This window comes from Emiliania huxleyi, assembly GCF_000372725.1.
Source record: "Emiliania huxleyi CCMP1516 unplaced genomic scaffold EMIHUscaffold_75, whole genome shotgun sequence".
Classification (NCBI taxonomy): Eukaryota; Haptophyta; order Isochrysidales; family Noelaerhabdaceae; genus Emiliania; species Emiliania huxleyi.
The window spans coordinates 367414-390764 of NW_005196379.1; the positions used below are offsets into that span (position 1 = coordinate 367414).

The 23351-nt window shown below is 66.9% G+C and overlaps 6 protein-coding genes across 6 annotated transcripts; 4 read left to right on the forward strand and 2 right to left on the reverse strand.

Annotated features, from left to right (window-relative positions):
* Nucleotides 1–1592: 1592 nt before the first annotated feature.
* Nucleotides 1593–3184, forward strand: EMIHUDRAFT_217786 (hypothetical protein; the record flags this gene model as incomplete). Its single annotated transcript, XM_005760573.1, has 2 exons — nt 1593–2690; nt 2789–3184. The coding sequence occupies 2 exons, from the start codon at nt 1593–1595 to the stop codon at nt 3182–3184; spliced, it is 1494 nt and encodes a 497-aa protein (XP_005760630.1).
* A 351-nt stretch (nt 3185–3535) lies between these two features.
* Nucleotides 3536–6076, reverse strand: EMIHUDRAFT_217787 (hypothetical protein; the record flags this gene model as incomplete). The annotated part of the gene is made up of 5 exons (XM_005760574.1): nt 3536–3544; nt 3703–3855; nt 4450–4911; nt 5026–5148; nt 5444–6076. The coding sequence occupies 5 exons, from the start codon at nt 6074–6076 to the stop codon at nt 3536–3538; spliced, it is 1380 nt and encodes a 459-aa protein (XP_005760631.1).
* Nucleotides 6077–7543: 1467 nt separating this feature from the next.
* Nucleotides 7544–8930, forward strand: EMIHUDRAFT_106227 (hypothetical protein; the record flags this gene model as incomplete). The annotated part of the gene is made up of 2 exons (XM_005760575.1): nt 7544–8475; nt 8597–8930. The coding sequence occupies 2 exons, from the start codon at nt 7544–7546 to the stop codon at nt 8928–8930; spliced, it is 1266 nt and encodes a 421-aa protein (XP_005760632.1).
* Nucleotides 8931–12206: 3276 nt separating this feature from the next.
* Nucleotides 12207–12806, forward strand: EMIHUDRAFT_217790 (hypothetical protein; the record flags this gene model as incomplete). Its single annotated transcript, XM_005760576.1, has 1 exon — nt 12207–12806. The coding sequence occupies one exon, from the start codon at nt 12207–12209 to the stop codon at nt 12804–12806; it is 600 nt and encodes a 199-aa protein (XP_005760633.1).
* A 2319-nt stretch (nt 12807–15125) lies between these two features.
* EMIHUDRAFT_106230 (hypothetical protein) lies at nt 15126–18263 on the forward strand (the record flags this gene model as incomplete). Its single annotated transcript, XM_005760577.1, has 5 exons — nt 15126–15675; nt 15827–15928; nt 16004–16287; nt 16432–17336; nt 17540–18263. The coding sequence occupies 5 exons, from the start codon at nt 15126–15128 to the stop codon at nt 18261–18263; spliced, it is 2565 nt and encodes an 854-aa protein (XP_005760634.1).
* A 457-nt stretch (nt 18264–18720) lies between these two features.
* On the reverse strand, nt 18721–21894 carry EMIHUDRAFT_438409 (hypothetical protein). The gene is made up of 5 exons (XM_005760578.1): nt 20845–21894; nt 20526–20648; nt 19973–20383; nt 19555–19810; nt 18721–19474 (listed from the first exon to the last, which is right to left on the reverse strand). Exons 1-5 carry the CDS (start codon nt 21742–21744, stop codon nt 18897–18899), a joined length of 2268 nt encoding a protein of 755 aa, XP_005760635.1. The 5' UTR covers nt 21745–21894; the 3' UTR covers nt 18721–18896.
* Between the last annotated feature and the right edge of the window lie 1457 nt (nt 21895–23351).

Genomic DNA, 23351 nt, shown 5'->3' on the forward strand with positions numbered 1-23351 from the left:
GCCCTTGCCGTCCTTGAGGAGCCGCGGCGCACCGACAATGGTGCCCGCCTCGCCAAAGAAGGCTGAGAGCTGCGGCTCAGTGGTGCTGTGCGGCAGGTACTTGATGAAGATCTCGAAGCCCTCGAACGCGCCAGACGCGGAGTGCGCGAGGCCGTCGCCCATCAAGAAGACTGGCGGAGCTTTGTGTGGCGGTGGGTTGTGGGTGCGCTCGACCGCGTGGGAGGCTCTCTGCTATTTTCTACTCCCGGCACTCATGCTGTGCCGTACGAAAGTGTGAACAGGTTGGAGAGCAGCTCCTGAGCACGGCGCCGCAGGCGCCTGTTGATAGGTCCAGGTGATAGCCCTGAATGGGCAATGCATACGCCTACCTGGGCCTCAGATCGCCCGACCGCGTCCCGGTGCTCTGCGTTCGGATTTGTGACGCCGCCGCACCGCGCCGCGGCCGGGGGCCCTCCGGAGGCCGAGGATGGCCGTGGCGGACCGGGACGAGCTCTGGGAGGTGAAGTGTCAGTGTATATATTGTAGAGACCAACCATGTGCACAATATCTCTCAGCTAAGCCTTGGAAGGCGATGCCGGGGCCGTACAGCAGCTTGATGGTGCTTCGCCGGCGTGCGTCCCGGAGCGGTGCCGGACGGGCGGTCCGGGGGAGAAAATCGGGGGACAACGCCGACACCGCTCTGATTCGACTTTTAACTTCAAACAAAGACAGTGGCACAGCGCGGTGCGTGCCACTGTCAGGAGCGGATCCGTCACGGTTAGTTGTGTTCACGCCGGGATCGTGTCCCCGACAACCTGTGCAGACTTTAGGCTACAACAGTAGGGGTGGTTGAGGGGTTGAGGGTTGAGGCCCCCCCTCAACCATCTGGTTGACGGTTGAGACCCCCCTTCAACCCTTTAGTTGGGGGTTGAGGCCTCCGGAGGCCTATTCACAGGCTCGCGCGTGATCACAAGATAAATTGGAAGAGCCCTGCCGCCAAAAAATCGCTTCGCCTGCGGCGCGCTCTTGCGCTCCTCGTACCTCGAGCGCAATCCATAAGTAGGACACGCTCACTGTCGCCATTCAGGCGCCTGATCTTTCAGCAAAGCGATGGCCTACCAACCAGGTACGAGTTCAGATGCGCGCCCGGCAGAGAAGACGCTTGTGATGCGCTCGCCGCGTGGGAGGCTGGGTTCCGGCTCCTAGCCGGATAGGGGGTCTGTGGCCACTGACTCGCGCCAAAACGCCCTACCTACCTACCTATTCCCCAGGCCGCAGCGAAGCGAAAAAAGATAAAAATAGCCGGTACCTACCTATTGCAGGGCCCTTTTGGGCGAAACAAGACCAACCTACCTACCTATCTGGGATGGGCCAGCCAGTGGCAACAGACCCCCTATCCGGCTAGGAGCCGGAACCCTGCTGCTATTTGCCGCAGCCGCTTCACAGCTGCTCCTGTCTGTGTGGGAAGAGACCGAGGGAGGAGCAGCGTGCGTGAGCAGGTCCGCAAGACTCGAGCCCCCGCGAGGTTCACAGCGGAGTCGGCTGGGGCGACAGTGGGAGGTTCGGTTCGTCTGTCGCGCCACACACAGCTGTCGGCGGCAATGTACAAACATATGCGCATCGGCTCCGCCTCGCACCAAGCAGCGCGCTTTGGCTCTCCGATCCGCGCTGCAGCCTCGCACCAGGCCGCGGCGGTCGTCGGCGCAGGTCCAGCGGGCCTGCTCACCGCCATCATGCTCGCGCAGCGCGGCTGGACGGACGTCTCCGTGTTTGATGCGCGTGCGGCGCCGCCGCTGCCCGAGGATCAGCTTTGGGGCGACGGCGAGCGCAGCTATCAGCTGGGGCTCAACGGGCGAGGGCAGGCAGCGCTGCGCGAGTTTGGAGCGATGGAGCGTGTCTCGCGCTTCTCCGCCACTGTCAACGGGCGGCTCAGTTTCGATGCAGAGGGGAAGCCAGTGGAGAGCCGCCTGAAGCCGCCAGGGACGCCGGGCGCCGAGAAGACGTACGTGACGCGCGTGCTGCAGCGCGACCGGCTGCAGGCGTGCCTCCTGGCTGAGGTGAGGGAGAGGTACCCGCAGGTCGACGTCCAGTTTGGGGTCGGCTGCTCGGGCGTCGACCTGAGTGGCGAGCGGCCGCTTCTCGAGCTGTGCTCGCCGCCGGCGGCCGACGGCGTGGAGGACGAGGCGGAGGAAGAGTGCGATCCGGACGGGCGGACGGAGGCGTTCGATCTCGTCGTCGGCGCCGACGGCGTGCGCTCTGCTGTGCGCGAGTCGCTGTCGGCGGACGAGAGCACGAGCACGCGGACCGTGCGGTACGCCGACAAGAACGAGCGGCGGTACAAGACGCTTCCGTTGCACCCTTCGGCGGTGCCGGGCACCGCCGCCGACCTCAACTGGGGCTGCCGCAACGGGACTCTCGACCTGGGGATGGACGCGCTGCCGACCAAGGAGGGCGAGATGGTGGCCGTGCTGCTCGTCAAGCCGAGCTCGCCCGCCTACGGGGCGATGGAGGGCCTGAGCAGCGGCGCGGAGGCGAGGGCCTTCCTCTCCTCTGCCCTGCCGCCCCTCGAGCCCTATCTGCGGGACGACGACCTCGACCGCTTCGTCCAGCGGCCTGTCGCGAGGCTGCCCAAGTTCATGCTCGTCGAGGGGCAGATCCACGCGTCGCTGCCCAAGGGCGGCGTCGTGCTGCTCGGCGACGCAATCAAGGCGGTCAAGCCCTACTTCGGGCAGGCGAGACGCCCTCCGCCCTCCTCCCTCCTCCCTCCGCCCGCCCTCTCCCCTCCTCTCACGAGCTCGAGCCCCTGTAGGGCGCGAACTCGGCGCTCGAAGACGTGAGCGTGCTTGCAAAGTGCCTCGGCGAGTGCGGCGATGACCCGGCGGCGGCGGCGGCCAGCTTTGACGAGGCGAGGGCCGAGCAGGCGCGAGCGCTCGTGCGCACCTCGCGCAGCTTCGACGGGAGAGGGCCGCTCGGCACCGCTCGCTTCCTCGTGCCCCTCCTCCTCGACATCCAGCTCAACAAGCTCCTGCCGCGCGTCTTCTCGCCACCGATGCTGCGAGGCCTGCAAGACGAGCGAAACACTTTCGTCGGCCTCCGGCGGACAAAACGGCGCGAGCGCGCGGTCCTCCTCGGCCTGCTCGCAGGCATGGCGGCGGCAGCACGCGCCGTGGGCGGGTTTGTGCTGCGCCGTTCTGCGGGAGTCTGATGTCGGCATGCGGGCGCTCTATTACAGGATTACTTGTTCGTGCATCCACTTAAGTCTTTACCTGAGCGAGCGACACGTGTGAGTCAAGGGGTGCACTGCCTCGTCGTGCGGCGGCGGCTGTGTGCACAGAGTGGCACAGTGCCCCTGCCCGCGCTGCCCACTAACTATATAAACTAAAAACTAAATTGAAAATTATATATCGATTTCTCTCTAAAGCCGCACTCTGTCGCGCAGTGTGCACGGCGCTTTTGGAAGAAAAGTTTACATAGACACACCGCGATCATCGCGTCCAAACGCGATCGCATACCGCCAGCCTCTCTGCGCTCTGATGTCTGAGCCCTGCTGAGCGCCTCAGTGGCCCTGCTGTACAGTATATTCCTCGTGCACGACACGATTCCCTTCCTCGTGCACGACACGATTCCCGTCGCGCCTCACAGCGCGCACAAGCGCGGTGGGGTCTACCGGCACCTGAGGGCCGCGGGCGCCGGCGCCGGCTGCTCCACAGCGGGGCCGTGCACCCGCACGGGGAACACGTCCTGGCACTCGCTGCACTGCGCCGAGACGAGCCCTTCGGGCAAGAAGGCGTGGAGGGACTGGCGGCAAGTCGGGCAAGTCACGGTGTGCTCGCGCAGCTGGCCCGGCCCGCTCCCCTCGAGGCTGACCACGTGGCACTCAAAGCGGCCGCGAGACGGCGCCGCCGCCGCCCTCCCCGCGCCCGGGGCGGCCCCGGAGGCGGGTGCGCCCGTCAGCTCCCTCCGCATGATCTGCGGCGCAGACAGCCCCCGCCGGGCGGGGTGCGTGACGGGCGGCGCGATCCCCGGCTTGCTCGCCAGGGTCGAGGCTGCGGCGGAGCCGCCGGCCACCCCGGCCCGCGCGAAGGCGTCGCGCAGCTCGGCATTCAGCAGCTCCTCGTCCGCCTCCTCGTCCGCCTCCTCGTCCGCCTCCTCGTCCGCCTCCTCGTCCGCCTCGCCGCCTGCGCTGCCTCTGCTCGCGCGCGGCTCTCCGCTCGCCCCGTCCGCCGCCGCCACCGCCGCCGCCGCCGCCGCCTCGGCAGCCGCCGCCTCCCCCCCCGCCCCCGCCGCCCCCGCCGCTGCCCCCGCCGCCGCCGCCTGCACCGCCCTTCCCCTGCCCGCCGCCGCCGCCGCCGGCCGGTTGCGGGGCCCTCCCCTCTGGCGGGGCCCTCCCCTCTGGAACTCGGTCGAGCGCTTCTCGTGCAGCGCGGAGAGCCAGCGCTGGAAGTCGCCCCGGCCGGAGGGGAGGCCCACCTGCCCTTCGGGCGGCGCGTGCGGCTCGTCCGCCGCGTGCCGCTCGAGCCACTCGGAGCAGAGCTCGACCGCGCCGCCCTTTGAGGTGCGCACGACCGGCGCCTTCGCCTCGGCGAGGAGCCGCTCGACCGACGCCTGCACGGAGCGGTTGCCGGCCGAGGAGCGCTGCCAGGCGAGGCGGCCATTGCCCTTGCCGACGACTATGGTCAGCTGCGGCGGCGAGTCGGGCGCGTGCGCCGCGTGCACGTCGCGGAAGTGGCTCGACTGCACCTTTTGCAGCATCCAGAGCACCGCCTGCTGCGCCGCGCCGCTCGAAAGGCCGTGCAAGTCGAGGGTCCAGCGAGCCCCGCGGCGCGAGAGGAAGTCGCGGTACGCGCGCGCGGCGACGGCGTCGGCGAAGATGCGCTCGCCCTCGCGCGTGCCGTGCAGCACGTCGAGCACCGCGTTGTACGAGAGCTGGTCCTGCGCCGGCATGCGCTCGAGGAGGGCGAGGCAGTGGTCGCACCGCGCGCCGCGGGCGGCGCCGCCCCCCTCGCCGCCCCCCTCGCCGGCGCAGCACGCCGTGAGCGCCTCGACCCAGCAGTGGTGGTTGGGCTCCACCTCCATCGAGTCGAAGAGGGAGAGCGCACGCTCCGACTCGCCGCAATGGTTGGCGGCGGAGAGGGCGGCGCCGATGCAGACCACGTCCGGCGCCACCGCCTAAGCGCATGGGTAGGAGAGGTCGCGGGGATGTTGAGTGTCCATCGACACACGTCACTTAGTGAGTGAATGAATGAGCCTCGACGGCCATCGCGTCGAAGACCCGCAGCGCCAGGCGCGGCCGGCCCGCCCTCCGCAGAGCGGTGATGGTGCTCGAGTAGGAGTTGGCGCCTCTCTCCAGGCCGACCTGTGGGGCGGGTGGGGGTGAGGGATGGGCGAGGGGGTGGGCGAGGGGATTGGTGTGGGGCGGAGGGCGGGGCTAGGGAGGAAGTGGGGTGATGGTGGGCAAGGTCACCCTCCGCATCTCCCGAAAGACCGAGAGGGCAGAGGAGCCGTCGCCCGCCCTGGACAGCGCGGACAGGGCCGCCTCGTAGCTGAATGCGTCCGGCTGTAGCCCCGTGCCGGGGATAAAGTCGTGCAGGACGCGCAGCGCGGCGGATGCGGCGGGCGCGGGCAGCAGCGTGCGTGGCGGAGCAGAGCCCAGCGCGACGATGGCCTGGTTGAGGCAACGCAGGTCGACGTCGAGGCTGGCGCCACGCCCGTGTGGCAGGCCGAGGATGTCGAGAAGCTCGATCGCCGCCATCGCGTTCTGGCATGCTGCACAGGTGCTGAAGCCCAGCGTGGCGTGGATGGAGTTGAGTTCCTCTCTCGCCTTGAGATGGGCGATGGTGGAGAGGGTGGCGCGCCATGCCTTGCGATCGCGAAAACCCTTGAGCACGCGGGAGTACGCGCGTGGTGAGAGCGCTTCCGCTTCCTCGTTGAGGTAGAAGGATGCAGATTTCGGGGAGCGGCGGACGCGCTCGACAAGCTTTGCGAGCCGTCGGCCGTCAATCTTGCCAGCAGGTGGCGGCGCGGCCGCGAGCGTCGGCCAGCGGGTCCGCGCTGCGGCCGGGTTAGGGAAAAGCGGGGCAGAGGTTGCGAGCACCATTTACTGGTGTGCCGTCCGTACCATTCGGGTGTCGGCGAGCGAATATTCTTTTATGTCCCAAAAGAAAAAGGATTGCGTCGCTCGAGCGTGTCGTCATCATCTGTCTGTTCCGCGTCCACCCATAACGCATAACGCGTTGGTGTCCAGTCCTGACTGACACTGTTCTTTCTTCACCTTCCTACATACATACATACAAAGTTGACTGCTTTCTTTCTTTCTTTACATACAAAGAAGAATAATTACGATACCGCCACAGGAGATGTGGCGATATCATCGGAGAACGGAATCCCCGAGGAGCACGACTCGGCACACGGACCCTTCAGCAAACGGAGGGATGTCCCCGGCGAGACCCGATCTTGGAAAGTAAAAAGAAAAACGCGCACCTCAACAGACACGCCTCCCCTGCGTCGTTGTTTTGTTTCTTTTACGCAGGCAGGCCCCCCGGGACGTCGAGGTGGAGCCGTGGGACGAGCCCGACGAGGGCGAGAAGCTGCGCGCCTCCGCGCTGCCACCGGAGCCGGCTACGACTCGAGGGTGGCCCTCTCGCGCTTCCGGCCGCATACTCTCGTCGCGGACAAGGAGCTGCCCCTCGCCGAGTTCACGTCCAAGAACGAGTACCTGCACCAGGCGCAGCGGCGCTTCACGACCGTGGTCCACAACAGGAACTGGCGCGACCTCGCCGTGGAGTTCAAGGAGGGCTCCGAGGGATCGCGGTCTGCTCCTCGTGGCAAGAAGGGCAAGGCGCGTGCCGAGGGCAGGGAGCGGGCGAGGCACGCGGCCTGGCGGGAGGCGGTCCGCTTCGTGGCGGTGAGCCAGGATTGCGCCGGCGCCTTCCTCAACGCCATCCCCATGCGGGATGACATGCGAATGGAGACTTGGGCGATGCGTATCTCGGTGCAGCGCCGCCTGGGTCTCCCCCTCGACGTGGCGCTTGCCAGGCCGTGTCGGTGGGCAAGAAGACTCGGAACAAGAAGTACCACGACGAGTTCGGCGATGCTGTTGTCAACGTTCCGCAGCAGGTCCACAACATCAAATACAAGTACACTCTTCAGCGCCTCATCCTCGCCCTACGCGCCGCGTGGGGCACAGCTGTGCGAATGGAGCCGACGAACCACCTCGGTCATAGTTACAACAAACAACCCGACGTGGATGCGGACAACATTGGCTCACACGGCAGCGATGACGATGCTGCTGCGCCTGTTCCTCATGACTGATCGCGATTGGTCGCCGCCGGGACGCGCGAACGCCCTTTGGTTTTCAGTGCAGTGCGCGCGCCAGTCCTGTGCCTCTCGACTCAAATTCTTTTCGCGTGAAATTCTTTTTGGGGGCGCGCCGAGGCGTGTCTTCACGCACGGGAGACTTGGAGTCCAGTGCCAGGTGGTTGGTGCTTTGCCGTCCGTGCCTCGGTCGTTTTTCACGCTCGTACTCCGGCCTCGCATACGGTCGAACTGAACGATAAACCTCTGCATGCTGGCCGAGCGCGCCCGCTCTGTCGCGCTCCTGGCCTGCATCGCCGCGGCGCACAGCCTCCTCGGCGCCGACCTCGGGGGCGGCCGCCTTCCGCGCCCGCTCTCGGCGCGCCGCCGCCTCCTCCGGCTGCTCCCTCTGCGTGCAGCCGCCGCCGAGGACGCTTCACGGCCGGCCTCCGCTGCCGCCGCCGAGGACGCTGCCGCTCTGGCCGCACCCACCGGCGCTGCCAGCCCCGCCGACTCGCATGGGAACGCGTCCGTCGCCGAGCTGTGGTGCGCCACCGATGCGCGCGGCCGCGAGTGGTGTGCCGTCGGCACGAACCGGTCGCGTGCGGCCGAGTGGCTCGCGCACGAGCTTGGCGCGCCGGTCGAGCTGGCCGGGGTGGCGGAGTGCGCGCCTCTGGCCGCACGGCGCACGCACCGCCGGCTGCGCCGCGCGTGGCGAGGCGGGCGGCTGCTGCTCTGCGGCTCATCGCTGGGCGAGCTGCTCGAGGAGGGCGCCGGCGCCTCGCCCGAGCGCTCCTTCCGCCGCTCGCTCGGCGGGCTGGCGGTGCGGGCGCGCCGCATGTCTCCCGCCCGGCACGAGGCGGCGGCGCTGCGTGGCTACCTCGAGAGGCACTTTCTGCCCTCCCATCCCGCCCTCTCGCTCTCCGACCTCTCGCCCGCCGCCGCCGCCGCCGACCCGGCTCGGTCGGAGGAGGGGATCCGGGCGATGCTGCGCTGGTTCAAGGAGGCCTTCCCGTACGAGAGAGGCACGTGCGCCTCCTGCGGCGCCTCCGCCGGCTACCGCGGCACCGTGCGCGCCTCGAGGCGCGAGAGGGGCCGGCTCGCCGCGAGGGCGGAGCTGTGGCGCTGCGGCGAGTGCTCGAGCTGGCAGCGGTTCGCGCGGTACAACTCCGTGCCGCAGATCCTCCGCGACCGGCGCGGGCGGTGCGGCGAGTACACGAACGCGATGCTGCAGCTCGTGCTCGCACTCGGCTGGCGCACAGCTCTTCCCCTGCAAGCAGCGGCCGCTCCCCGCCTGCTCACCTTCAGCTGGCTCTGGCGCTAGGCGGGCCCGCTGGGTGGTGGACTGGACCGACCACCAGTGGCTCGAGATTTGGATGCCGGCGGGCGGCGAGGCTGGCGGAGCGTGGGTCCCGCTAGACCCATGCGAGGCCGCGTATGACGAGCCGCTGCTCTATTCGGCCGGATGGGGAAAGAACATGACTTACGTCGTCGCCTTGGGGGACGGCGCCCTCACGGACGTCACCGCGCGCTACACGGCCGACTACAACGCGACGCTGCGCGATCGGCCGCTGAGCGAGGCACAGGTGGCTAGCGCCCTCAGATGGATCGCCCACACCAAGGGGGCGCCGCGGCTGCAGCCGGCACCCTGGCGCTGAATTTCTTGCACTATAAGCTATAACGTCTTACGTGGCTGGGTTCACAGCGATTGTAGGAAAATGGAGGGAACACACCGCTTGACGGCCGGTCGGCCGCGCGCCGCCCGCGGCCTTCCGACTCTCGCGCCTCCGCCTCACTGGCACTATTGTAGCCCTGGCCGGTGCGCGTGAGGCGTGTGGAGTTGAAGTTCCCGAGTAAAAATTCGAACGCGTTCTCTCACGGTGACCAAAAAATGTCCACCTCAGAGGCACCTCCGGAGGCAGGCCGCCGCATGCCGGCGACACACAGCTCCAGCTGTCGAACTGACCCGCAGCTCCTTTCAGAGCGGGAACTGTGACGAAGGTTGACTGAGGCGGTTGTCAGGAATCATCATACGGATCACATGGTGGCTCTCTCATGACGGGAGACCGCCCGACCACTCCTGGGTGGCACTGCCACCGGTGTCGCTCGACGTCCTGTCGACAGCGTGCCGACAGCGACACAGACCATGTGGGCCGCGTCGAGTATCGACCTCTATTGCTTACCCAGCCTTCGAGTGTATCCTGGCTGTGGTCCCACACCCACTGGTGTCCATCTCAGAGACCGCAGGAGGTCATGAGGGTCGATGGGAGTGCCAACCCCACAATGCCTAAAAACCCAGGGCGTAGTAGTAACGACAATAAAACGTTGCGTGCCCGCCGCATGATGGCATCTCCCGCGCCGCCGATGCCGCAGAGTGTGAGAGCCGCTATTGCAGCAGCCACAAGGGTGGAGGTCGAGTACACGAGTTGGGAACTGGCCGAAAATCCTGAGCGGCGGCGGGCCGCAGAGGCGCACGCTGCTCGAGCTAGGATGGAGGCGTCGGCCCGGACAGCAAGGCTGGAGGAAGAGATGGCTTCGAGTGCGGCCGCGGCCAAGGCCGCCACAGAGGCCAAATCGGCCGCAGCGGAGATGGCCGCCAAGGCGACGAGCCGGACGGCTCGGCCTGTGCAACACCAGTCGGCCAAGCAAGCCTCTCCGGCGCAGCTCCTCGCTGCCGAGCTGCAAAGGCTTGCCAACGAGCTAGCGGGGATGCATGACTTGCGGCGCCAGTACAAGGCTCTCGAAGAGAAAGCAACTGCTGACGGGCTGCGGTCCGAGGTAATGATCACCCGCCTCCATGCTGAGGTGGAGCAATCGGCAGAGCGCGAGAAGGCTACAAACGCAGCATTGGCTGAAGCGACTGCCTCGCTGGCGGCGGCACGACTGGCGGCGAGCGCCGCGGAAGCGCAGGCGCATGCCGAAGCGCAGCGGGTCAAACACGCCGAAGCGGCGCATGCTGTGCTCGAGCCGCTGGCGAAGTCTGCGGTCAGCCTCGGGGTGCAGCTCGAGGAGGAGAAGGCTAAGGTGGCCGCTCTCGAGAGGGAGGCGGCGGCGCGGGCTAATGTGTCGCTCTCGCTCGACCTGGCGCGCGCGGCGCTTCAAGAGCGCGAAGGGAAGGAAGATAGCGCACGCGCGGCCCTCGCGCGCTCGCTGCACGAGGCGGAGGAGCTGCGCCCGGAGGCTCTTGCCGCAGGGCCGCTGCGAGTGCAGCTTGGGCTAGAGCGCGAGCGGGTCGCGGCGCTGCAGGCGCAGGCGGAGCGGGCAGCAGAGCTTGCAGCCGACCTGTCGCTCGCGCGCGCGACGATCGCGTCGTTGGAGGCGCGGGTGGCGGACGACGCGCGTCTCGCGCTGCTCGAGCGGCGGCTCCACACCAGCTCTGCTGCTTGCAGCGGGGGCAGTTCATCCTCCAGCCTCGGGGAGTTCTCTGCGCCAGAGGCAGTGACCGCCTCCGCGCCAGAGGCAGTGACCGCCGAGGTGGAGCATTCGCGCACGGCTCCCGCAGCGGGGGTCACCTTCGAGGCTCCGGACGCGGCGACGCGGCGAGTCGCCCCAGGTTCGAGGACAGGGACCCCTCGTATGCTGATGCGCGCACAGGCGAGGAAGGCCGCGACGCGGATCCAATGGGTTCAGCGCAGCCGCACTCGCTCGGTCGAGCTTGGCGTGCGCCTCGCGCTGCGCAAGGCCGACCCGCAGGAGGTGGCAGCGGCGTGCGCCTCCGGTGGCCTCGACGCGCTTGCTGCGGTGGTGCACAAGCAGCTAGGAGCGGACGCGTGGCTGCGCGCCACGCACAACGCGCCCGACGAGTGGGAGGAGGAGGACTTCGTGGGTGCGATCAGCAAGGCGCTGTCGGACCCAGCGCGCGCGCCCGAGGTGTGGCTGCTCGCCAAGCCGACCAAGTACGAGTGCGCGCTCCTCGCGCTGGGGGCTCGGTGAGGGTGTAGACACTGTAGAGGGGGGAGGGGAGCGGGCCGAGGACCCGAGGTGAGCGGTTGTGCACCGGCTCATCACTGGTGAAGGCCACCTCATGTGGAGATTGGCGCAATATATTGGAGCGCCTCGAAAGAAGAACCCCCCAAGCCCCAAGGAGAAAAAAAAACAAGAGAGGGGTAGGGAGGCGGGGGAGGAAAGCCAAAAAAAGCCGTCCAACAAGACAACAAAAAGCCGGCCAAAATCCAACGTATTGCACTTGGAGCACTTGGACGATTTGGACTTGGAGTGCAGTTGGTAACCGCACACCCAGGGCCGGGGAGCGGGGAGCTAAGAAGCGCACCCAGCGGGCCGGGTGATTGGCATCGGGTTACGGGCTGACTACCCCCCGCTAGAGAGCCACTAGGCTGCGCTGCGCAAGCACGGGCGGGAGGGGCTTCTCATCTCGTTCCCGTCCTACCAGAGAACCCTAGCCCTGGGGGGTGCGCATTCGCAGGGGAGGGGGCGTAAAGTGAACACGGGTCTCCGAGGGTTGGTCTGCGCTTTGGGTTTCCCCTAGCGGCGGAACGCACTTGGAGCACTTGGAGTGCGGTCATTAACCTCACGTCCAGGACCGGGGAGCTAAGAAGCGCACCCAGTTGGCCGGGGACGCTCGGCATCGGGTTACGGGCAAGAGAGCCCTAGCCCCGGGGGGCGGGGGTGCGCGGTCGCAGGGCCATAACTAACACGTCTCCGAGGGATGGTTCCGTGTACCGGGATACCCCTTAACTGCCCAGAACGAACCCTCTTCCTCGACCGTGGGGGGGTGCGCGGTCGCATACGGCAGCGCTCCGGGTTTCCCTCAGCGGCGGAATTTTTCCCTCGCGCTTCCTTGGCACGGGCTGCTTTTCTTCCGGGCGCCCGCTCTTCGAAATCGGCACGGTTCGTCGGCTTGAGGGATAACAGGATCCCTTGAGCTTGTGCACTTGAGCACTTGAGCACGCACGCAGCACGCACGCATCTGGGTGATGAGGTACATTTTCCTCGACATCGACGGCGTCTTGCATCCAGCGACGGCCGGCACCGACCGCCAGTTTTCTCCAAACTGCTTGCGAGCGCTGCGGACGATTGTTGGCGCCACAGGCGCAGCTCTGATACTCTCGTCGTCGTGGCAGTCGTCGCAGGCCGCGGCAGAGGTGGTGGACGAGGAGCTGGCGCGGTGGGGCCTGCCGCGGTGCTCAGGGCGCACGTCAGCCGGGCCGACCGGCGTTGGCGCAGCTGCACGCGCGGGCGAGATCTTGGCTTGGCTCGCGGCGAAGACAGAGGTCGAGGCGTGGGTTGCTCTCGACGACCTGCCACTGCTCGCGCACCGATCGTACGGCCGCTTTGTGCAGACGGATCCGGCGGTCGGCCTAACAGAGGCGGATGCAGCTCGAGCCATAGCGCTGCTAGGCGGGCCTGCGGACGACGCACCGTCGCTGCCACCGCCGCCGACCGAGGAGGATCTCGCCGCGACCCTGCTCTCTCCGGCGGCAAAGTCGCGCGAGCGGCGCCTCCTATCCGCCTCGGTCGACCACACCGTCTTGGGCGGTGCTGCCTTCAGCTTCTTTGCCTCCCCCTCGCGCTAGGGTCACACGGTGTGGTGTGCCTGGTGTGCGGAGGTCGTCCCGGATATAAGCGACGCTGAAAGCCGCATCAATTTCGTGTCTCCTTGCATTCAGTCCTTATCTCTTTTTATCATGCAGGATGCCAGCATGTGCATGAACAAGGGCGAGCACAACTCCCGTCCGTGCACGCTCCTTTCCACACTGTCCTAGCCAGAGCAGACTAGCGGCTTCAGGGTGGTGTCTTGGTTGGTGCTTTGCCACGCCCCCTTGTAGAGCGTCCAGAGCAGGAAGGGGTGGAGGTGGTTGACGAGGCCTGCGCCGGCGCAGCAGCCGCAGCAGCCGCAGCAGCGAAGCCGGCGTGCCGCCGAGGTGACGTACGTGCGCTCCTTGACCTTGAACACGAAGTCGCCCGGCGGGTACTTCTCTTTCTCCTTGCCGCAGCAGCTGAAGCAAAGGAACTGGCGATCGCGAAGGGGGGGGCCGTCGCCTGGCTTGCTAGGCGACACCTTGGCCTCGGCGTCGTGGGACGCGGGGCCCTTTTGCGACGTGGGCCCGCTCATGACCAGCGCCTTAGAGATGAACCCCGCGCCAAGCCCTGCGCCGCACCAGAACGAGCAGCCCCGCGGAATCAGCGGCGCCACGCTCACTGCCGACTGGTCGTGCACCCACCGCAGCGAAGTGATCTTGCCAGCGTCGGCGGGGAAAGCGGTCGAGTCCTCCACGGCGACCAGGTGGTCGTGCACCCAGCGCGCAGAGGCGCCGTCGAAGGCGAGGGTGCCATCGTAGGTGATGAGGCGCACCTAGGGCCCGACATTCAGCCGCGATTGAGCCGAGATTGTCGGCGGAGGGGGGGTCGCGCTGTGGCAGTGCGCGGAGCAGCGCGTGCTCAAGTGAGGAGGCGCGCCTTGAGGCCGCGGTCCTTGTACTTGAGGGCGATCTCGACCGCCGCCAGCTGCGCGTACGCGCCACCGATGCCGTGGCCGACGATGGTGATCTGATTGGCATCTGGAACCTGCTTCCAGGCCTCATGCAGGCGGTCGTCAATTCCAACTTTTCTGGGGCTCTCATCGTCGTCCCAGCCCGAGCCCTTCGGGAACATGGCCTCGTAAACCTCCAGGATCTTAGCGTACACCTGGAAATCCTGGCCCTCGACGGACCACTTCTTGAGGGCGACATCCGAGTAGGCGCCGCCGAGGTCTGAGGCGGAGGTCAACGCGTCGCCCGCGAGGCCGAGGACGAATGAATGCTCCTCCGCAAAGCCCTCCTTGACCGCGCAGCTGTGCGCGTTCAGCCCGCCGTGCAGATAGAACCTGCCCAGCCCGCCCTCCGGGCCCGTCTTGCCACCGACGGCAGAGTGCCCCGTCTGCCAGTACTTTGCACCGTCGTCCGTGCGGGCGACTGAACGGGCGTCCCAAAAATCGACGCCGTTGTACCAGAGCCGGGTTTTCTTGTTCTCCCAGGCCGGATCATTTGGATCCTTGTACTTGGAAGGGAACGAGCCATAGGCAAACTCGGCCTCAAGCGCCCAGAAGGGACCAGAAGGCGGGAGATCCGCTGGAAACCCGGCACAGCAGCTTTTGAAGCACGAGTCGTTGGAGGCAGGCTTGACCACCTTGTCGGCTGCCACTGGTGCCACTAGCTGCTTGCGGTAGGCGACGAACTTGGCCGTCGGCCGCGGACACGAGGGCGGCGGCTTCGGCATTGATTGGGGGAGCGCCCTATTAGGGCCCGCCGTACAAGCGGTGCCCGCCGACGATTGTTGCCCGCGTTTTGTAGTGGCGAATTGTGGCGATAGCTCCAGCTGCTGCCCGGCGCGCACCCTCCGCCCGCTGCGCTGCCCCTTTCGCGCAGGAGCACATCACGAGCCTTCCCCTGATCAGCGCTGCGCGTTGCCGCCGAACTAGCAACTACCGCGCCCAGTACACCCAATCTTGCTCCGCAGGTCGGCTCAAGCTTCGTGTGCACAGCAGGTGAACAGTGGCGAGGGTGGGGGCGGCGAGAGAGGCAGTGGCGTGAGCGGTGGTGGCGCTCGCGGTGGCGGCGGCGGCGGCGATCGCACCGGCGGTGGCGCGGCGGCGGCCGTGAGGGTGGTGGTGGCGGTGAGGGTCTGGGCGGCGGGCGGTCCGCCATCGTGAAATCATGAATGGTAGGTGATTCGCCATGCTTGAAGTCTTGCTTGGCTTCGCCGTCGCGTTCAGCTCTCGCCCTGGCCCCGGCCCTGGCCCCGGCCCTGGCCCTCATCCGGTGGTGCACTGCAGTTCTACGTTGGAGCCACACGACATCACCAGTGCCAGCGATCCGCGGCTCCACTGCTTCAAGGTCATTCACGCCGCAACCGTAATGCACTTCCTCTCGAGCCCGTACGACGATCCGTGCAACTGGAAGCAGGAAAAAATAAACGTGTCCAGCTATGATCCGAATGTGCAGCACAGCTGGCCCGCGTGGGAGTCGACGAACGGCTCGTGCGAAGACGACGAGTACAGCAGCAGCACGCACTACGTGGTCGACGGGGGTGCGCTCCTGCTCCGCCGCGACGACACTAAGCCGAAGAGCAAGCCCGGCTCCCCCAACTGCGAGGAAGAAGCCAACCCAGGTGGCTGCGGTGGCTACGTCATCGCTCGCAAGCCGTTCAAGTTCTATTGCACGAGCGACGACCAAGAGCGCGGCGACCAAGAGTGCGGCTTGGACGGCTCCGGATTCAGGAATGGTGAGATCTGGAGACAGTTTGGGCCCGGCTCAAATCTCTACGAAGACCGGCGGCCAGGCATCGTCGTGCCCGGCTTCTTTGACCTGCACGTGCACTCGAACCAGGAGGACATCCTGGCCGCATACGGCAAGGCGCTGCTCCCGTGGCTGAAGAAGTACACGATACCGGCGGAGGACCGCAGCCGTGATGCCGACGGGGCTCACGAGAACGCATTTCACATGATGAAGGCCTTCGTGTACAACAGCCTTCGCGCAGGCCGGCCCCCCTCTGCGCCAGATGCGCCTCCGCTCCTCGTGCAGACCCCGGAGCGGATAGTTTTGTGCCTCTACTGTAGGTACGACCATGCCCATGGCCTTCACAACCGCAAACGGCACGGGCGACGTAGCGCGGCAGCTCTTCCTCGCCGCGGAGCGGGTCAACATGCGAATCATTACTGGTGCGCGAACCCCTTGTGCCTTGAGCCCGGCCTTGGCCCCGCCGCTTATATTCTGCCACCATCCCGATGTCGCAGGCACGCAGGCGCAGAACCGATACACGCCAGATGACGGCTTCGTGGAGAAGACGCACGAGCTCTTCAAATGGCTATACTATGAACGCAGCGACGGCGCAAAGCCTCCGCCGCACCGCAGCCTCTACGGGATCAACTTCCGCTTCGCTCCCAGCAGCAGCTTCGAGCAGTTTGCAGACCTCGAAGAGCTGATGCGCGAATACAGGTACCCCAATGACCCCAACCCCCCCGCGATCGACAAAGGACGAGACCCAGACGGAAAGGGCGCGTACGTCCTGACTCACATGGTGCGACATGGCCTCAGCCGCACCGTCGCACACATGCCACTCCCGCCGGGACCCAACTTCGCCCTACGTTGGGTTCGTGGTTCCCCTCCCCCCCTCCACGGCGCGGAGTCGCTTCTGACCCCCTGCGGGCCTCTCCCTACGTAGGGCGAGAACGTTGACGAACTCTCTGTCGACGTGAACCTCTTTCATGCAAAGGGCATCGCACAGTGTTACGAGGACAGGTTCCCCCTCGTCTCCTACACCAACGCGAAGAAATGCCTGGATTGCTGCAAGACCAGTCTGACGGGTAATTGCGAGTGTCCCCTGAAGATGGATGCAAATCACATCCAAAAGTGCAGTGAATTCAACACGGATGATTACGCCTACAACCCGGAAACGGACTGCCCCAACGTGACAAACTACGACAACTTCACGACGTGGGCGCAGTTGTACGATGCTTGGGGCATACTGCGCCGGGGCACAATGCTCGGCCACGCGATCCACCTCGCCGAGGGCGATCTACAGCTCATCGCTGAAGGCGGCGCGGGCCTCGCACACAACCCGACCTCCAACAATTTCCTCGGCTCGGGTCTCTTCAACCTCGGCGCGGCGAACCGTACTCGCAAATGCACAGACAAGGGCAAGCACTGCTCGCCTGGCGAGGACATTCGGGTCTTGTTTGGAGTCGGCTCGGACATGGGCGCGGGAACGCACTTGTGCACTCTCAACACTCTGGGCGCCATTTTCCCGTCGGCCGCTGCCGCGTTGGAGGGCGAGCGCTCACGTCCGCTCTTGAGTATTGTAGGCGCCATGTACGCGGTCGGGCAGCTGGGCAACACTTACCTCACCCAGATTAACCCGAAAGGGCAAGGCGTTAAAGGGCAACACACGGACAAGAGTATGATCTGCGTCAAGTCCAACTGCCCCACGCCGTGGGAAGATGCGTGGGATTGGCGCGAGAGCATCGGGCCAAACAAGGCCCGCTGCAACGAGAACCCGCAGTCAGCGATCGACGTCACGCGCCCGACCGTCGGTCGAACGACACTCCACCAGGCACAGCTCACACTCAAGTGAGGACATCGCTCTCTGCGTTCCTCGACCCCGTATACCCCCCCCCCCCCGCGCAGAATGACCACGAGACTTGCACCGCTCTCTGGCCGCTTGGCTGCGTGCAGCCGGAAGCTGTCGGCAGCGATCCTTCCCACGAAGGCTGGGTCGACGGGACGTGTCTTGTCCACCACACGCCGGGTGAGACCGGGGCCCCAATGTGGAGGGAGGAGGGCATCCTACCCGGGACCGGCTCCAATCTCGTGAAGATCGAGCTCCCCGAGGGCAACGTGCCACCCAACCACATCCACGTCCACGCAGCGCTGGCCTACTACTCGGCGACTCTCGGCGCGGCCAAGGCCACTTTGCTGGAGGACAAGCTCGGGAACTTTGAGGAGGGCAAGGAGGCCGATTTCGTTGTTCTCAACCCGTACGGCAGTTTCGATACGGCGCGGCGGGTGCGCCTCATGGGCCGGCGCGATTGCAACCCGCTCAAGCAGATGTGGGAGGTGCTCTTCATGCTGATGATCATGGGGAGCGCCGAGAACATCGCATCGACTTACGTCATGGGCCACGAGGCGTACCAGAACAAGGAGAAGCCGCTCGACATGGCCGAAGAGCTGTGCACGTTCACGGGCAACACTGGCAGGGAGCCCTTCCCACGTCCTTTCACGAACGACTACGACTACTACGCCGACCCTGGATGCGTTAACGCGTTCGCGAAGTGCGTCTCATGCCTTGCGGAGTGCACGGAACCCCACCCATGGGGCCGGACACTGCCATGCGGCTGCAAAGCGCCCACCTACCACGGCAACAACCCTGACTGCCCCGAGCTCACGGACTACGAAACGAAAAATCCGTGCAAGAAGCCATGGAACGGAAACACCTGCACGCCGCGGCCGGGCTGTCCGCCGCCGGCGGCGCCGCCGCCGGCTCCAAAACAGCCGTAAGGGCTGGTCGAAGAGGCAGCTGTCGGTCTGCGTGGCGCAAGGGCCCGCGACGGGCGCGATAGGCGCCGAAATGGGAGGCAAGCAGATTGAATGCGCTTGTGTGGAGTTCCCTTGTGGGGGTAGAGCAGCCTCAAGAGTCGAGTCCCCTCGACTTCGTTCAGTCGCTCAGGAGATTGTTTGTCGAGGCGTGACTCGAGATGCGCGCGTGCGTCGGACGGCCGCCGCAGGGCCAGGGGGTGAGCGCTTTATATTGGTTTGAGCGCTGGCCTCTCGTCTCTGACTGCCCTTAGTGCTTAGCCTCCCAACCCCCCGTGCCGTGCTGCGCGACGGGTGGCGATGGCGGATATGGAAAGCCGCCCTCTTACTCCTTAGAGCGGCGCGGGGCCGGGCCGCGGCCGGGGGGGAGGCATGGGGGGGAGGTTTCGCGCGTGGTGGGTTTCGCTTTCGGTTTGTCATTCCAGCGTGTACACGGCTCTAGGTCCTTTGGTACGACGAGACCACTGCCAGAGCAGCGTATGCTAGGAAGACAACCACCACCCACAGACTGAGACGTGAGAGAGTCAGACGCCCGCCGCCAGACCACGACCCGCCCGCTGCGCCTCGCCCCTCGCGGGCCTAGCGCACCCCGCTGGCTCACTCCGCCTTCTTCCCCTTCTTTTTTGGCTTCGGCCGGTTGACGGCCTGCTCGTACTGCGGTCGCAGCTCGCGCCCCTTGCACCCCTTCTCCTTTCCCTCGCCGGCGTCGACGTACCACTCCGCATCGAGCGCGTCCAGCAGCGCGTGCTCCTCGAGGAAGGAGCGCAGGCTCGCCTTGTCACTGAGCGGCGCAATCGCGCCCTCGATGCGGCAGAGCACGTGCAAGCACGCGATCATCGTGCCGCGCAAATGCGGCGGCAGCGACGGCAGCGCCCCCAGCGCCTCCCCGGAGATTGGCGGCCCGTCGCGTTGCAGCAGCTGCAGCTGCTCGCGCAAGCGGAGCAGCGTCGGCCGCTCGCAGCGCGTGCCCGCCAGCTCGAGAATAAAGTCGGGCAGGTAGCCCGGCGTGCGGCGCGCCGCGCCGCCCACGCCGCACCACGCGCCGTCGGGCGCGAAGAGGCTCGCCAGCTTGAGCGACTGCCACATGTGCAGCAGCTCCCCAAACTCGCGCCCGCCCACCCTCCGCTGCCCGCCGTCGCCGCGTGACGCGGCGGTCGCGAGGAGCTCAAACATCCCTACCGAGCGGGAGGGGGGGGGGGGGGTTGGTCGGGGGACAAGCCTTCACCGCGGCTGCGGGCGAGCGGCTCGGGCGCGCCGAGCTGCGGCGGCGTGTCGAGCAGCGCCTTGACGCACCAGAGAGGCGTGTGCGCGCTCTGCCGCATCTCGTTCGACGCCGAGAGCCCGTCGCACGCTGCCAGCACCTCGCACATGGCCGCGTCGGCGGCACCCGCAGCGAGGGCGTCGGCCGCGGAGCGCGCACCGGGTGGTGGTGGCGGTGCGGGCGGAGCGAGGCGGCACGAGTAGATGGCGGCGGCGAGGGCGGCGCCGAGCGCCTCCTCCTCCGGCACAGCCTACTCCGCGCGGCGAGAGGTCGTGGCGAGTCGCACCGCCGGGCCGGAGCTTGGGGCAGCGTCTGGCAAGGGTCTAGGAGGTGCCTTCGAGGTGTGTCTGGAGCTGTGTCTGGAGGGGTGTCTGGAAGTCTGTCTACGGGTGACTAGGGAGTGCGTCGGCGCCTGAGGGAGCTTGGCGGCGGCGGCGCGCATCGCGGCGGAGGAGAAGGGCGGCGGCGCGCCGAGGGGCGGGAGGCCGGCCGGGTCGACGGGGGAAGGGAGGAGCAGCTCGCAGGAGGGCGGGAGCTCGGAGTGGTGCAGGAAGGGCGGCGGCGAGGCGGAGGAGGGGGAGGCGGAGGAGGGCGAGGGGTTCGCTCCCTCGGGGGGCGTGACGATGGCGGGGGAGAGGAACTGGGCGACGCCCTTCGGGTCTGCGCCGCCGAAGAGTGCGGGGGCGAGGCAGGGCAGCCCGCCCCCGCCGCAGGTCGCGTTTGGCAGCGGGAAGCCGAAGGAGAGGTCGAGGAACGTCAGGAGCGGCTCGCGGCCCGCGCGCGCGATCTTGACGAGCTCGTCTTTCTTTCGTGAGCCCGCGACCTACCGGCGGCTAACTGACTGATGAACTCATTAGCTAATTCGCCGCCACCTACCGGCGGCTCACTAACTATGAGTGACCCGTGGAGTCGGGGGCACAGTCTCGACGGCTGGGGGGGGGCGGGGCTGCGCGAGGGCCGCGGGCCTTGCTCTGCAGCGAGGAGAGCGCAAACGGGACCGCGAGCCAAAAGGAGGAGTGCAGCTGGAAGCCCAGCTTGGCGCTGAAGCGCAGCGCGCGCAGCACGCGCAGCGGGTCGTCGCGCAGCACCTGAGGACATGTCTCGGACATGTCATGGACGTGTCCTGGACATTGCGCAGCGGGTCGTCGCGCAGCACCTGGTCACGCGAGAGGGAGAGGGAGGGCTCGGCGCATCGGTCGTGCGGGGCGGCGGAGGCAGCAAGCAGCGGCTCCGCACCACCACACGATCTGCAGCCCCCTCGGCCATCTCTCGGCTACACCTCGCCTTGATCCACCACACGACTTGCAACGCCTCGGCGCCCTCCCCCGCGGCGCCGGCGGGCGCGGGCGAGTCGCTCCGCGCCGGCGAGCCTGCGGCGCCGTCCGAGGGCAGCAGCCCCATCTTGCGCGCCAGCTCCCTCTCCTCGGCGTACCGGAGGACCGACGCGCGCACCAGCGAGGCGTCTGCTCCGGCCGGGTACGGCGAGCGGAGCACGCGACGCTGGAGGTCGGCGAGGCCGCCGTAAAAGTCGAGCAGCCGCCACTGCAGCGCCTCGGCCGCCGCCTCCGGCGCCGCCGCGCCGCCGCCGCCCGAGGGTCCGCTGCCTCGCGGCTGGAAGACGTGCAGCAGCATCGCGCCGATGGTCAGGTCGCGCCGGAGGGCGTCTTGCTCGGGCGTGCCGCGCACGTCCCGCTCCGGCACGCGGTTGAACTCGTCGTACGTCTCCTCGCCGATCGTGGGCATGAAGTCGACCTCGATCCGCTCCGGAGGGCTCCCCACCACCAGGTGCGCCTTGGCGGTGTCCACATTCTTGTCCTTTGACGCGTCCGACAGGATTGTGGTGATGGTGACGGAGGAGACGTTGAGCTCGGGGCGCTCGAGGGCGAAGCCCGGCAGCCCGTGCATCACCGTCGCAACGCTCACCGCCGGGTCGCACTCCCGTAGGCAGAGCGACAGGTCGAGGTCGTCGGGGACGCTTCCGAGCAGCAGATCGCGCACATAGCCGCCGTTGACGAGGAGCTGCGCGGGCAATGCGTTGGCCTCGAGGAAGGCGAGCACGAAGGAGAGCACCAGCTTCTCCCGGTGTGGAACGCGCGCCACCAGCTCCGCCGGCAGCAGCTCGCCGTGCGCGACCGCGCCGTCCGCGAGAGCGCGAGCGGAGGAGCTGCCGGAGGCCGCGCGCATCCACGAAGCTGCGCCCCGCGAGGCCAAGCGACCGCCGCCAGAGAGGATCCCGGCCACAGCCCGCGGCGGTCGCGACGCTGACGTCAATAGGAGGCTTGACGCAATCGCGAGCAGAAAGAGCGCGATAGTAGTTTCGGAACGCGCGCTCGCCGCTCGCCACCCGCACACCAACGCGAAAAAGAATTTTACAACAAAACTCCCTCGCACAACACTGGGCACAGGACTGGGCACGGGACTGGCTCGCACTGGCACTAACACAGGTAACACAGTTGTGCGAAAAAGAATTACGTTTCGCGAAAAAGAAATTTACCGCCATGCCGGACTGGCAAGCACGGGCTCTAACACCGGTACGCCGAAAAAAGCATTTACTGCTCCGTCCTGGCTGTTCGAACTTACTTACTTGCACCCCCGCGGAGCAAAGACAGCGCCGCGGGGGAGGGGGGGGGGGGGGCGACGGCGGACGGGTTGCGTGACCAGTTTGGCTGGAACCCTGCCAAGTGCAAGTCCCGGGACTCTCCCTCGGCCCGCCGGCCACCCATCGACACCCACCCAATCCCTTCCGTCCCAAACATCTTTACCTACTCGGTCGCGGCGCCTGCGGACGCACCAGGTCCTTCAGAGACTGCGACTTCGCCAAGCCACGGCCTTGCTCGCCGGGCGGGGACTCTGCTGAGGCATGCCGATGCTGGCGTGCCTCGGCCCGCGCCAGCGCCTCACTGTACAGCGCCTCCCGCATCTCCCTCGGCATCTCCCGCTTGAGCCCCACCGCGGGAAGTGGCCCGCTCGAGCTCCTGCCACCGGGCGGCTCTTGCCGGCGGACGTAGTGCGAGCGCGGCAACGCAGCTGCGACGTGTGCCGACGTCGTGTACCACCCCTCGTCGTGCCGCCGCCTCGCCTTGGCTCTTGCGGCGCGAGCGGCCGCGCCAGCGGTGCCGAGCGAAGAAATCTGAGAGAGCTGGTGGCCTGGATCAAAGATCTGTTCCAAGTCGGCGTCCATCTCTCGGAGAGTCTCCTCGCCGTCGACAGTGGTCCACCATTTGGGGAAGGCGCGACGGTAGATTGTCTCTACGCTCATTCGCACCAGGAGCAGCAGCAGCGGGAGGATGTACAGCAGCGCCGCCCGCCGCGGGCGGAGCGAATCGCGGGCCGATGAGAAGTAGTGCTGGACGGCGCAGTAGAGGACGGAGGTTTGCCCATCCTCCGCCGACTTGGCCGACTTTGGAGCAATGTGCGTCCAGTAGAGCAGAAGTGCCACAAGCCCGATGAATCGGGTCGTGCGCTTGCACGAGATTTCTCGCAGCGCGGTCCGCATCTCTTGCTCAGAGAGCCGCCCCTCGAGCTGCTCAAACGGGAAGGAGTGCGTGAACTCCGCCTGAAGAGAGACGATGCTCTTGGTGGAGATGGAGAGCGCCTGAGCCAACTCCTCCTGCAGCTCCTCCGGCGTGTACCGGTCGTACAGACTGATTGCGCGAGGGGCGCACGGGTCCCTATCGCTGCGACTGCCCTTGCTTGGATAAGCGTCCTCGCCCTGCGCCTTGAACGGATAGAGGAACTTGAGCTGTGCGTCGGAGAAGGACATCGCACCCTTGGGCACGAGGTCGTACGGA

What these genes read in the sequence shown, in the direction of transcription:
- EMIHUDRAFT_438409 (XM_005760578.1), bottom strand. Translation starts at nt 21,744, where the DNA reads ATGCGCGCGGCCTCCGGCAGCTCCTCCGCTCGCGCTCTCGCGGACGGC. An exon ending in AAGTCGTGTGGTGGATCAAG is followed by an intron (nt 20,649 to 20,844) that starts GCGAGGTGTAGC and finishes ACATGTCCTCAG; the next exon opens with GTGCTGCGCGACGACCCGCT. An exon ending in CGACACGCCGCCGCAGCTCG is followed by an intron (nt 19,475 to 19,554) that starts GCGCGCCCGAGC and finishes CCCGCTCGGTAG; the next exon opens with GGATGTTTGAGCTCCTCGCG.